Here is a 14926-nt window from a genome sequence, read left to right on the forward strand (position 1 = left end):
GCAATGACCATCTCCAACAAGAGAGAATCTAACCATCTTCTCTTGACATTCAGTGGCATTACCATAACTGAATTCCCCACCATCAACATCCTGGGGGTTACCACTGATCAAAAACTTAACTGGACCAGCCATACTGTGGTTACAACAGCGTGTCAGAGGCTGGGAATTCTGCAGCAAGTAACTCACCTCCTGTCTCCCAATGCCTGTCCACCATCTACAAAGCAATGTCAGGAGTGTGATGGAATGCTCTTCACTTGCCTGGATGGGTGCAGCTCAACAACACTCAAGAAGCTCGACACCATCCAGGACAAAGCAGCCCACTTGATTGGCACTCCATTTACCACCTTAAATATTCACGTCCTCCACTACTGATGCACAGTGGCAGCAGTGTGTACCATATGCAAGATGCACTGCAGCAACTCACCAAGGCTCCTTCAACAGCACCTTCCAAATCCGCGACCTCTACCACCTAGAAGAACAAGGGCAGCAGATGCATGGGAACATCACCACCTGCAAGTTCCCCTCCAAGCCACACTCCATCCTGACTTGGAACTATATTGCCTTTCCTTCAATGTTGCTGGGTCAAAATCCTGGAACTCCCTTCCTGACAGCACTGTTGGTGTACCTACACCCAAAGGACTGAGCAGTTCAAGAAGGCGGCTCACCACCACCTTCTCAAGGGTAATTAGGGATGGGCCATAAATGCTGGCCTAGCCAGTGACACCCACATCCCCTGAACGAATTTTTTAAAAAACTAATCCCTGGGGAACCCTACTGTATACCTTCCTCCAGTCAGAAAAACAACTGTCCAGCACTACTCTCTGTTTCCTGTCAGTCAGCCAATTTTGTATTTATGCTGCCAATATTATTCCATGGACTTCAATTTTGCTGGTAAGGCTATTATGTGGCATCTATCAAACACCTTTTGGAAGTCCATATAGACCATATAAACCATTAACCCTCTCTGTTACCTCATCAAAAAACTTAAATGCAATTTGCCGTTAGCAAATCTATGTTGGCTTTCCTTAATTAATCTACTTGTGTCCAGGTGGCTGTTAATTTTGTCCCAGATTATCGTTTCTAAAAGCTTTCCCACCACCGAGTCTAAACTGACTGGCCTGTAGTTGCTGTGTTTATGTAAGATTTGCAGTTCTCCAGTCCTTAAGAGTTAATTATTATTTGAAAAAGCAAATATTGGGTCATGGAAGGCTTTAAGTTTGCCAGTTGACATCATAGCACAAGTTCTTTGGACATTTGTCATGCTCTCGGCAAACTGCCAGGCTCAATTTCATGAGACCGCTGTCCTCATTACACTTACATTTATTTATTTATTTTGCAATCAGCGACGAAGGAATTGCCCTCAAGTTGTTATGACACCTGAGCCGGGAAATTCCTCAGAGTTGCTCACACTCTGCTGTCGCCAGAAGTGTGGTGGAAACCCAGTTTACAGGCTGAATTTTAAGAGCTTGCCACTGATATAGCTCAAAAAATGGCGGCCCGCCCTTGCGGGCTGCGCACCAAAGAACCAGCGCAGTCTTAAGCGTGGCGGCTCATTTAAATAGCCGGGGTGGCCCGCTCTGCACCCCCCCAATCATGTGGAGGGGGCGGGTTGTCTGTTCCCAGCAATGGCATCAGCTGTCTGTGCGCAGGTGTTGACGCCATTTTTAAAGGGCAGTCCGCTCTGCCGGCTTATTTAAATATTCAAAGACATATTCAATAAAATTAAAGAAATACATTTCTTTTGCCCCTCTCCCACCCACCCCCATAACAATTACATTAACTATTTGCCCCCCCCCCACCAAAACACTTACCTTTAACATCTGACCATCCCCCCCACTACCTGCACAAAGTTTAAAGTACAACCCTTCCCACCATCCCCTACACCCATGAAATTTATTTGACCCCGTTTCCCCCCCCCCCCAACCGCAATGATAAACTTACCTCCTGCTCCCTCCCCATCAGTGTCACGCCTCGTTTCCCCAGACGGGGATTCGAAGGCATGGGAGTGCCAACCGCCATGCGAAGATCGCACCAGAACATCAAGATCTGAGGTAAGTATATGTAAATGCATTAATTTTATTCATTTGAATATGGTGATTGTGGTCCCATCACCGAGCGGTGGGTTGCTGCCATGGTACATCGCTGCTGCCGGGAGGATTGGGCCGGGTCCTGCCAGTGTCGAGGTCCGTGGTTGGCCTCATCTGGAGCCATCTTCAGGCCCCCTCCACACGGATCTCGATGTCGAGGGCTGCTTAAAATCCAGCCCTATTTGTGTAAAATGGCATTATAAATGCCTAAGTATATTGAATTAAATGATATAATTACCAGTTAACATAAATTATTGTAATGTGACTACTCTGATATTAAAGTATCTTATCTTACAGAAAAATAAAAAGACTTTTACATTTCTTCAATGAAAGTAATTGGTGCTTCCATTGTTTCCTTTAAGAGATGAAGATGAGTTGAGGAAATCTCTGTCTGAGCTTGTGGATGATAAATATGATAGTTGTCCAAAGAAAGTGACCAGAATAATTGATAGCAGTAATCCCTTCCTCGACATCCCTCAGGCATTGAATGCAGCAACCTACAAACATGGAGTTCTTAATCGTAAAACACATGCAGATATTGATGGCAAGAGAAGTGAGTACTTTCTAGTGTTCAGTTTTTACAGACCAGTTATGCAAACTTATGATCCATGGCCTAAATGAGATGCCACTGTTTGAAAGTCTTATTTACTTGAAAAGACCTTAAGGTGACAACTTGGAGTATATATTCTTCGGCTATGGTGGTGGCATACAAACAAATGAATTAGGAGCAGAAGTAGGCTATTCGGCCCCTCAAGCCTGCTCCGCAATTCAATAAGATCATGGCCGATCAGTTTCTGTCTCAAATTCCACACTCTCATCTACTCCTGACAACCTTTGATTCCCTGGCTTAACCAGAGTCTATCTACCTGCCCTAAAAGGGCGACCCCTAATTTTAAAACAGTGCCCCCTAGTTCTGGGCTCACCCACAAGAGGAAATATCCTTTCCACATCTACTTTGTCAAGTCCATTCAGGATCATATATACTTTAGTCGAGCCTCCCCTCACTCTTCTAAACTCCAGTGAAAACAAGCCCAGTCTGTCCAACTTTTCCTCATAAGACAACCTGCTTATTCCAGGTATCAATCTAGTAAACCTCCTCCAACGCATTTACATCCTTCCTTAAATAAGGAGACCAAAACTGCACACAGTATTCGAGATGTGGTCTCACCAATGCCCTGAAGCATAACATCCTTACTTTTATTTTCAATTCCTCTCGTAATAAAGGATAGCATTCCATTAGCCTTCTTTATTACTTGCTGTACCTGCATACTAACTTCTTGTGACTCATGCATTAGAACACTTAGATCCCTCTGCACCTCAGAATTCTGCAGTCGTTCTCTGTTTAAGTAATACACTGATTTTTTATTCTTCCTGCCAAAGTGAACAACTTCACATTTTCCCACATTATACTCCATTTGCCAGATTTTTGCCCACTCACTCAACCTATCTATATCTGTCTGCAACCTCCTGATGTCCTCTTCACTACGTACTTTCCTACCTATCTTTGTGTCATCTGCAAATTTAGCTACCATGCTATTGCTGCCCTCATCCAAGTTATTGATATAAATTGTAAAAAGTTGAGGCTGCAGCACAGACCCCTGCGGGACTCCACTCATGTAGTCCTGCAAGAACTGGCCAACAATAGAAAATTGTGCCCACAGCCACACATTCCTGTTTCATGGTACATCCAGCCAGTGTATGTTGCTGAAAAAGTTAGTCGGCACCGCCAGCATGTGTAGGTTTCATTTTCAAAGAATAATTATTTCAACGTTGCACCTTCTCACACCTTGCCAAGTTCCTGACTACAGGAAAGGGGCTACCCAAGACACACTGCTTGTCCAGTTGAGATTGGCACATTGGGTTTCTGGGACTTGGCCTGCTTCAGCAAGCCTGTCCTGTTGGTGGCTAAAGTGTCAGGTATATTTTGTGATTCTGGGATAATTTTACAAATTTTTTCCCCATGTTTTTTTTGCCGAGATCTCTGTTATTTCAGATTTTTGAAAGATTTTGGCTGTCAATATTTTGCTTTGCCATTCTCATTTGCTGCTACGTTTAAATTGCACTGTAAGTAATAGTCATGGATGTTCCTTGCTAGGTTTTGAATATACTGGACATTTCAGATTAAAAAGAGGAAGAAGGTCTACCAAATGCATAACAACACCTAACAGCAATTGCAGAGATACACAATCTTTAAAAGTGGGAGGATAAATTGGTAAAGCAGCAATAATAAAGAGATGGTCCTAAACTTACATAAATGATTGATTATGCTGCAGTTAGTAGTCTGCGTTCAGCTTTTAGGAGCCCTATTTAGGAAGAATGTCAAAACTATGGAGAGAGTACAGAAGCGATTTCTTAAGATAATCGCCCAGATTAATGAAGGTACAGTACTTGCTGACCACCTACGCAGATCTTTTGGAGGCTTTTAAGGGGCAACTGTTGTCATCAGACATCTGATCCAGTGCAATGTTCTCCACAAGGGACCTGTGGCATGTGAGAGCAGAACCACGCTACAGCGTGTCCCTTGAACCAATCAGATTGAAAAATCGTTACTGAGGCACACAGGGGCTAAACCAAGAAGTGTAAATTAGATTATTTAATTAATTATAAAATCATGTACAGAAAGCAAAATATAGTGATGAAAAGAAAGTTGTGCTTAAGAGAGGGAGAAGTAAAAGAGACTGAAGAAAAGGGGAAAGAATATTTTTTAAATCTCCAAAAATAATTAAATTCTGAAAGATGGAGACTCTACATTTGTAAAATCAAATTTTCAGGGCCAGAGAGGTGGTTTAGCAGCAATTAAAACTCATCACGACATTACAAATTCACTTACGCCTCACTGCACTAGCCCTAAGTTTTTCTGGTGTGTTTATTGGTAAGTACTGGGTAAGTACAGCAACTTCACACGCTTACTTAGATTTCAATGCTAAGTCTCTTGGCGAGGTACCGGTAGAACATAGCTTGTGGAGGAGCAAGGCAAATTGGACAGCAACTTCCACACTTAACTGCACATGTGCTGACTCAGAAGTCACAGACTGTGTTATTCCATAACGACGCTGTTAAGCTTGCCATTATTCCTAATGCAAAATCTGGGCTAATACCAAGGATAAGAAGCTTTAATTGTGAGAAGAGACTAGTGAAACTGGGGCTCTTTTCACTAGAACAAGGAAATTTAAGGTAAGATCTGATAGAAATACTCAAAATTCTGAAGCATTTTGATAAGTCCTTTTGGACAAACTATTTCTACTCGCCAGTGAGTTGTTAAGTAGAGGGCTGTCTTCCAGACAATATCTACCTCAGGAACACTGGGAAAAATTCCTTTGTGTAGAATGCAGCATGAGCGCCGCTGCCTGTCCCAACAGAATCATATTGAAGCAGCACGATGTAAATGGATTTCTCCCCCACTGTATTTTTACGTGACATTCATCAGTGTTCTGCCCACCAATGCATAATCCCTGCTACTCCTTAATAACAGCCTCTTGATATGGCTATGGCACTGTGTCTTTTTGAAATAGCCCTGTAGCTGCTGGCAACTATACTGGCTGGCTGCTTGTGTTCTGTTGTTCGAAACACTTCAGTCCTCTGAGCTGGCTGGCTGTGTTACACAGACATGGCCTCACCCTGAGAGATATCTGCCAAATCTGCAGCTCCTCCTGTCATTCTCCAACTGCTGGATGTACCTTACAGATGAATAACAACCTGTGTGGCAGCAGATCCTTAGCTACCATGCAGGAGTGCAAAACCTTCATCTGGATTCTCAAGCTGATCCACTAGACTCTTCAAGCTAGAAATGAAAACCCACTCTAAAACAAGTCTGAGGTCTCAGCTGTGGCAGTTTTCCCAATCTATCTTGATTGTATAGACATCAGAGTTGTGTAATCATTGCTACTGATGTTGCACCATATCACATGACATGCCTACCATAGGCATACATTTAATGTGAGTTGGCAACCTTACCTTTCTTACCCTGAAGAATTTCTTCCTCATTTGCTCCACAACTTATAGGCCTGGATTTTGTGGTGGTCATAACAGGGAAACTGTCAGCATTTGCTGTTATTACGCCACTGAAACTGAAAGCAACATCTGGGGCAGGATTTTACCCTCCAGGATTGGGATACCAATGTCCAGACCATTTCCAGGTCCAAACCCCGCCCCAAGATAGGGAAGTAGTCACAGCCTGCAGCTTTCACAGAGGTGGGCTGCTAATTGACTGGAGGGTTGGTTGGGTGGCCAATTAGTGGTCGCAGGAGCGGGATGGAGGCGGGACTCTGCAAGTGTGGCCTACTTAAAGGCTCCAGGGCTAACATTACTGTGGCTGCCATTTAAAAGAATAAATGCAAGCAACAGGGATTCAGGAGGAGAGGCAGAGGCCTGGCACCGTCGCTTCTCCGATTCTGATCTTGGGTTCTTCCTGGAGGCTTTGAGGGAGGAAGAGGAGGGAGGTAATAAAAACAGAAAGTGCTGGAAAAATTCAGCAGTTCTGGCAGCATCTGTAAAGAGTGAAGCAGAGTTAATGTCAGTGAAATTTCATCAGAACTGGAAAAGGTTAGAAATGTAATTGGTTTTAAACAAGTGGGAGTGGGGGGGAAAGAGAACAAAAGGGAAGATGTGTGATAGGACAGAGGGCCAGAGAGATTAACTGACAAGGTCATAGGACAAAGGCAAAGAGAGTGTGCTAATGGTGTAATGAAAGACAACGCATTAGTGCAGAGGGAGTGTTAATGACAGAATAATGAGCAGCCCTAGCCAAAAGCACAAACATGAAAAAAAAAACAGTAGACAGGCACATGGTAAAAATAGATGGAACAAAATAAAATAAAATAAAATTATAAAAGGGCCAGTCATGCTCTGAAATTATTGAACTCAGTGTTCAGTCCGGTAGACTGTAGCGTGCCTAATCGGAAAATAAGGAGCTGTTCCTTGAGCTTGCGTTGATCTTCACTGGAACACTGCAGCAGGCCCAGGACCGATATGTGGGCATCAGAGCAGTGGGGGGGGGGTGGTGGTGGCAGTTGAAATGGCAAGAGACCGGAAGCTGTTTACAGACTGAGCGGAGGTGTTCCACAAAGCAGTCACGCATTCTGCATTTGGTCTTCCCAATGTAGAGGAGACCATGCTGTGAGCAGCGTATACAGTATGCTAAATTGAAAGAAGTACAAGTAAATCGCTGCTTCACCTGAAAGAAGTGTTTGGGGCCTTGGATAGCGAGGAGAGAAGAGGGCAGGTATTACACCTCCTGCGATTGCATGGAAAGGTGCCGTGGGAAGGTTGGAAGCTGTAGAGGGAAGATCACCAGAGGAGATGAGGTCAGTGACAGTCCTGTAGAAAGTAGCTTGATGTTCGGTGATGGGCCATGGTCCAGGGGGAGGTAGGAAGAAGTGTCTGAGAGTTGGTGCTCAGCCTCTGCAAGGTAAAGGTTGGTACGCCAGACAACAACAGCACCACCCTTGTCAGCAGTTTTGATCACAATGTCGGGGTTAGACCTAAAAAAACGGAGTACATTAACTCGGAAGGAGACAGGTTAGAATGAGTGAGGGGAGCAGAGAAATTGAGACGGCCGATGTTTCGCCAACAGTTGTCAATGAAAAGATCAAGAGCAGCTAAGAGGCCAGAGGAAGGGGTCCAGGTGGAGCTAGAATGCTGGAGGTGGGTGAATGGGTCTGCCAGTCGGGGGGAGGACTCCTGGTCAAAGAAGTGAGTCCAGAGGCGATGGCGATGGAAGAAGAGCTCAACGTCATGCCGAGCACAAAGTTCATTGAGGTGGGGGCATAAGGGAATAAAACTGAGTCCTTTGTTGAGAGTGGATCGTTCAGCTTCAAAGAGAGGAAGATCAGAGGGTATAGTAAATACACGGCAAGGGGTCAGATCAGGAGGGATGAGGTCAGAAGAAAGTGAAGGTGAAGAGGAGGGAGGTCCTCTTTTCGGAGGGTGGAAAGAAAGGCCACTCAGCCAAACAAAGCTGGCATGGCTGGAGGTGACGGAAACAGCCAGCAGCATAAGTGTGATCAGGAAGAACCGGGTCCTGTGCCATAAAAGGTTCAGTGGCCTTCTTCGCTCTGGCTAGGTGAGTGCAAGGCTAGACCCTGATGACAGGCCTCTGGGAATTTAAGCTCCAGCAGACATTCCAGCTGAGGAGACTGAGGCCGCATGTTGTTCCTGAACATGGGAGTAATGTGTGCCCAGGGTCTTTACTGACCCCTCAGCAAGGCTCAGAGCGCTAGCGCTGTTGCGGACTTGCTAGCAGTGATATATGAGCCACTGGCATTGATGAGAAAGGCCATCATTGCCTTATCTCTCTCTCTCTTTTGTCCTTGCCAGAGAAAAAGGCACACAATGCCAATGCTCTGACCAGAAGAGGAGTGCTCCATTTCACCATCGAGGAGGGGTGCCCCATCTCACCATCGTCACTATCATGGAGGAGGGAGCATGGAAATTGCCAGGATGGTCCTGCAGGAGCAAATTGGAGAAGGAGAGATGGGCATTGCAGTCTATAGATGAAGGGGATAGAGTGCACTCCTCTCTGTCCGACATAATGCCAAAAGTTCAGCCGCATTGGGAAGCCTCAGGACTGCAAACTTTCCTGCTCTCAAAGGCTAGTTTTCATATTCTCTTCTTGTGTTTCCCACAGGTTCTAATGTGGGGCAGCTGAGTCCTATCACAGGACCTGGGCCATCACAAGAAACCGGGCCAACAGAGCCAGCACTGTTATATCTTACAAGCGCATCCTCCACCAGCACAGATAACTCACATCCGTGGGTTCTTGTGCACGCTTAGAAAGGGTGGTACAGGGTGAAGAGAGGCAGAGGCAGCTGTGGACAGCTTGGATGATGGAGGAAACCACAGCCTTGCTCAGCTGAGTGCAGATACAGGGCTTTGGGAGTCAAAGGAAAGAAGGCTCCACTTAGATGAGCAGCAACAGATGTGTACCCAGATGTCAGAGTTCCTAGAGGCACAGCTTAGTCATGCGCTGAGAATGAAGGAGTCCATTCAGATTGGGTGCACCACCATGGCTGAGTTCCTTCATTGAGATAGTGGCCAACCTTATGGAGAGCCATATGTGGCAGCAGTTGGCATGGATGAAGGGACAGTGCAGTAACTTGCGCAGAATGCATGTATCGCTCTGTAACATTGACTGGTAAGTGGCGCTGATGGTGCAAAGATGTTTGGAGTGGATGCCACTTGTGCCCCAGCTGGTTCTCCCCGCCAGCCATCCAGAGGGCCGTCCAAGGGCTGAGGCAGTCACCAAAGAGGATGAGGGAGCCACCCTTTACGGGGCGCCATCATCATCATCATCAGCCTTCTTGGCCCCTCTGACTGAGGGACCATCTATGCAGCAGGATCCAGTGACAGAGGCTGCCCTTGCATTGACACCAGTGCGACAGCCTCTGGAGGTGCCAGCCATGGGCGCCTCCATGATGAGGACGACTGCCACGTGCATCTCAGCTGCAAGTAGAAGCATTCGAGCAGGCTGCCTCCACCTTATCAGTGGCCACAAGGGGAGCACCGCATTGAAATGGCTGAGAGCAGAGGCCACCACATCAGGTAGAGCACTGAGTGGTTCACTGGAGTTTGCCTAAGTTGTAAATGTGCACTTCTGTAACTTTTGGAAGACACTGTAAATATTGACACATGATGGCAGATGTGTGAGCTTCCATTCTTTAATGGCGAGACTAGAAAAGGGGGAAGAAGTGGTGAAAGGAAGCAAAGGTCTTTGAAGGGGGCCAGTGAGACTGCTGGACAGATCTGCATTGGTAGTAAGAATGGATCTTTTCAAGGTTGCATCTTTAATGGAAGTATTCTCACAGGTAGCTAAAAGACCATGCCATCCTCCTAGATTAGATGGGCTAAACTGAAACATGCCTGGATCAGGTGATCCCTGATGTTTTTGGCATCCTGTCGGAACCCTTGAGTCGTGCGCCTGGCCCAGCCACCTCGCTGGGCAGCTGGGCCAACTCTCTGTTCTGCACCTTTCTCTTCCTCCTTCTCCACTTCCTCTTCCTCTTCCACCTCCTGCTTCTCCTTTTATTCCGATGAGCTGTATCGTTCCAGGGCCTCACCATCTTCAAGGTCCAGACCTCTCTGAAGGGTCATGTTATGAAGAGCGCAGCAGACTACCACAATGCAAGGGACCCTTGGAGGAGTGTACCGCAGGGTGCCACCTTGGTTCAGGTGCAGAACTGCATCTTCAGAAGGCCGATGGCCTGCTCGATGGTAGTCCTCGTGAACAGATGGCTTTGGCTGTATTGCTTCTGTGTCTCCGTCTCCGGGTCACATAACGGGGTGAGTAAGCATCTCTTCAAGGGATTATCCCTTGTCCCCTAGCATCCATCCACGAAGTTTAGGGTGATGGAATGAAGAGCTGCGGCAGCCTGGACTGCCGTAGGATGAGGGAATCATGGCAGCTGCCAGGAAAGTGAGTACACACGTGCATGAAGTTCTTGTGGTCGCAGACCAGCTGTAAGTTGAGGGAGTGGAAGCTCTTCCTGTTGATGAATCTCACTGGGCAGTCACTCGGCGCCCTGAAGGCCACATGGGTTCAATCGATGATGCCCTGCACCCACGTGAATCCAGCAATGGAGGCAAATCCCACACCTCTTTGTGCCTGCAAGGCCACATCTGTTTGAAGTTGTATGTACAGCCCAGCTTTTGAAAATAGGGTATCAGTGACCTGTGAGATGCAATGATGTGCTGCTGCTTGCAAGTCATCACCCAGCTCCGCTGCTGATCCTTGGAATGAGCCAGAGGCAAAGAAGTTCAAGGCCACAATGATTTTGACGGCCACTGGCAGGACATGGTGAGCAGTACTGCGAGGTGTGAGGTGATCTGCGACAAGGGAACAAATCTCAGTGACCATCTGCCTGGATCGGCACTGTCTCCTGCGACACTGATTCTCCGACATGTCTAGTTAGTTCCGTCTTCGGCAGTACACCCTATGCTCAGGGTTTGGCCTCCGTTGCTTTCCTGTCCTTTGTCCCTCTCTTCTGCCCTCCTCACGCCGAGGGCTCAGCCTCTGTTGCTGAGGATGTTGATCCTCATTGCCACTGGACCCACTGTCTGAGAACCGTAATCCCTTCTCCAGCTGTAGCCTCACATGCACTCAGCTGCTTTTACAATAATGACTGGACCCCTAACCCCTTCCTCTGATGCTGCTGCAATGCCAGGAGGGTGACAACCCCCTGCATTGCCCGAGCATGTACAGACGACTCTCCCCACAAACTCTACACACCCGATGGCACTTATGTGCCAATGGCTGAGTGCCCTCTCAGCCATTGGCACATAGTGCCCTTTTATGCTCCCACCTAATTTCATTGTGCACCAATGACTGGCTCCCCACTGTGTTGCTGCGTCCATGCAGCCAGATTGTCCCTGATCCAGATTGCAACCCGTGCATCCCCACCAAAATTCCAAACTGGCCCTTAACAAGCTGACAATAAGCTCAATATCAGGATTATTGACCTCATTCCCAAATCTGGCGCGTCTCCCAGCTTCCCCCATCCTGAGGAAGATTGCCAACAGCAGGAACAACGTAAAATTGGCACACCAGCCAGGTGCGCTATTTTTAGTGCTGGCCTGCCTCCGTTCCTATCCACACTGGGACCTAAAAATCCTGCCCCAGGAGTCCGCATATGTGCAGAACAATATGGAGATCCAGAAGTTGCTGTCAATGATTCTACGCTTCTCCAGAGGGTGCACTGTTGAGACACCCCTGCCCTGCAATCAATGGAAACTCTTCTGTATTGATGAGAACTTCCACTGATAGTCTTACTGTAAAAACCCTTGTAAAAGTTACACCTTATTGATTGAGGTGTAACTGAACGTTTAATAGTGTACTAAGTTCAAAATTACTGCTAAACACCCTCACTGGCCCTGAAAAGCTAATTTTGTATTTGTGGAATGTCAAATTTTTCAATTATGATTAAAAAATTCCACATATTTTGAAAATAGTTTTTTCTTAAAGTTGGTTTATATTGATATTTTAGCTTATATCTAAAATTCACCTCAACGCAGGCTATTGCGTGCCTTTTCAGTCACATCTCCACAAGAACATCCAAAGTCTCTTCATCAAAGGATGAAATTATGCCTCTTGGCCTTGGTGAAATTCCATTATTGCAGCACAGCAATATGTTAAAAGACCAGCAGGTATTTAATTTTCAGTCATAGAACTCCACTGGCCTGTAAAAAACATGCAGGGAGCACAGGATAATTAATTAAGTGAGCTGACCTTGGTGAATCAGATGAGGTCAGCAGCTCCCCACTCCACATGCATGATACTTTCTGCATGTGTCAAGATCTCAGGGTATATTTAAAACATTTTAGCAGGAGATAAAGTGATTTAATTTGTAAATTATATGCCCTACATGAAGGGAAAAGATTGATATGCACGAAAGATTGAGTTGTACACAGCTGGTCAATGCTTTGGATCCAGTGTCTGTTTGTCCATTATGCAGTGGCCTGAATATGGCTTGATGAACTGTCGCACATCAACCAATCCAAATTATATTAATGATTAAACTATCAACCCTCTATTAGAATAAGTTACGCAGTGCGTGAGTTAACCTTTCCTTCTCAAAGTCATCAAAGAGGAAGTCAGATCATAAAATTATGAACTAACAATTGTTTATTAATAATTAGAATAATGCATTTAGGATTTTCTTAACATTATACAGCAATGGAACACACAATACTGAGACAGTAGTGGGACTCAAAGTACTGAGGTAGCTGTTATTAACTGATTTAATTAATGAGCCATAATTTGTTGAAAACCTATGATACAGTATTGGCGCATCAATGACATACACCATTATTATGGTGCAGAAATTCCACAAAATTATGGTGTATTTTTTATGCAATTACTTACGCCACACCATAATTTCCTGGAACTTCTGCGACGCTCCAAACTACCTCTCACCAAAACATAGAAACATAGAAAATAGGAGCAGGAGTAGGCCATTCAGCCCTTCGAGCCTGCTCCGCCATTCATTATGATCATGGCTGATCATCCAACTCAGTAGCCTGTTCCTGCTTTCGCCCCATACCCTTTGACCCCTTTTAGACCCAAGAGCTATATATAACTCCTTCTTGAAAACATACAATGTTTTGACCTCAACTGCTTTCTGTGGTAGCGAATTCCACAGACTCACCACTTTCAGGGTGAAGAAATTTCTCCTAATCTCAGTCGTGAAAGGTTTACCCCATATCCTTAGACTATGACCTCTGGTTCTGGACTCCCCCACCAATCGGGAACATCCTTCCTGCATCTACCCTGTCAAGTCCTGTTAAAATTTTATAGGTTTCTATGAAATCCCTCCTCACTCTTCTGAACTCCAGCGAATATAATCCTAACCGACTCAATCTCTCCTCATACATCAGTCCCACCATCCCAGGAATCAGTCTGGTAAACCTTCGCTGCACTCCCTCTATGGCAAGAACATCCTTCCTCAGATAAGGAGACCAAAACTGCACACAATATTCCAGGTGTGGCCTCACCAAGGCCCTGGAGAATTGCAGCAAGACATCCCTGCTCCTGTACTCAAATCCTCTCGCTATGAAGGCCAACATACCATTTGCCTTTGTTACCGCCTATATTAGCTCTTCCCCATCAAAAGCAAATGCAAAGTTCTTGAATTCACACGACTTTGATGGCCATTGCTACTTAGTCTGTTACAGAATGCTGCTCGTGGATTACAGAATGATGCAGGAGAACTCAGAATTGCTAATGTATTTAATTGGTCAGTTGGTTCCCAGTATCAAAGATAACTATTTAGTACATTGGTATCTTGATCATAAATTTAAGCAGGCTTAGACATACACCAGCTCTATCACTGCATACTGGGGAAAGGCTTCATTAATTAATAAACTTAGTCGGTTAATTGCGGCAGCAGCGGGATGAGGCCCTTAATTGGGCATTAATTGCCCACTTAAGGGCCTCAATTGGTGGTGGGAAGGCTGATCACAGACCTTCCTGTCCTAGATTTAATTTCGGTGGAGGCAGGAAGGTGGTGGGGTCCCCCCTGTCACCATCCCACCTGATTATATGCTCTCTCCGCCTCCAAAACCACCACAGGGGAGAGCATAATATTCCCCCCAGTGTGTTTTATTAGAATTGTGTTTTTATCCTTGAACATTTTAATGCTCAATAAACAGACAAAGGATAGGTTTTCTCATAGGTTTAAAGGAAGATAAATGTTTATTACCAATACCCAAATATAATTCACAACCTCACCCACTCATACATACACACACACATGCGCCCACACAAGAAAAGATAGAGATTAAAAGATAGCGTGCATTTAGGTCCGATGGTTTTAAAAGGAGTTAGTCGTGAAACCTCTTTTGTTTTCCTGGGAGGAAAATTTAAATGGCACAAGCCTAGTTTTTCTTTTCCTGGTTCACTGAAGTCAAACTTGGAAAGTTTCAGTTGGATGGATGCTTTGCTGCAGTCCTGTTTGGTTAAATCTCAGTCTGATGGCAAAAAATCCTGTTACAATCTCTCAGGTAGGGTGTTTCCAAGGTCACCTTCCATTTCTGCCTCAAGGTAGTTTTAAAAATGGTATTCGGGCAGGGTCTTCTTCTTTGGTGGAATAGATCTCTCTCAGCCTCCTAACTTCTGGCTTTCTGACTCAGCAATGTGTCTTATTAAAACCTCCTTATCAGGGAGTTGGTTTCTGCTAGATGACCAAGGTTTCTTTCTCATTGTGTTTTCATAAATGGTTTGATGGTGTGGCTGTTGTTAGACAATGGATTTGGATGTTGCTGATCTCTATGCCATCTTGATATAGTGGTGCTCTTTCACACCCATTATCCTGAGTTTAAGTCTGGAGATGCTATGTCCAACTGGTTGA

The 14926-nt window shown here is 45.5% G+C and overlaps 1 protein-coding gene across 1 annotated transcript in view; it reads left to right on the forward strand.

Annotated features, from left to right (window-relative positions):
- The window catches only part of LOC137375610 (PH and SEC7 domain-containing protein 2-like), a 198689-nt gene that overhangs the window by 135216 nt on the left and 48547 nt on the right, over positions 1-14926 (forward strand). Inside the window, exon 10 of the mRNA XM_068042988.1 lies at positions 2450-2640. Coding sequence (XP_067899089.1) covers positions 2450-2640 — 191 coding nt within the window. The remainder of the gene's footprint in view (positions 1-2449; positions 2641-14926) is intronic.

The sequence above is a fragment of the Heterodontus francisci genome, chromosome 12 (genome assembly GCF_036365525.1).
Source record: "Heterodontus francisci isolate sHetFra1 chromosome 12, sHetFra1.hap1, whole genome shotgun sequence".
Taxonomy (NCBI): Eukaryota; Metazoa; Chordata; class Chondrichthyes; order Heterodontiformes; family Heterodontidae; genus Heterodontus; species Heterodontus francisci.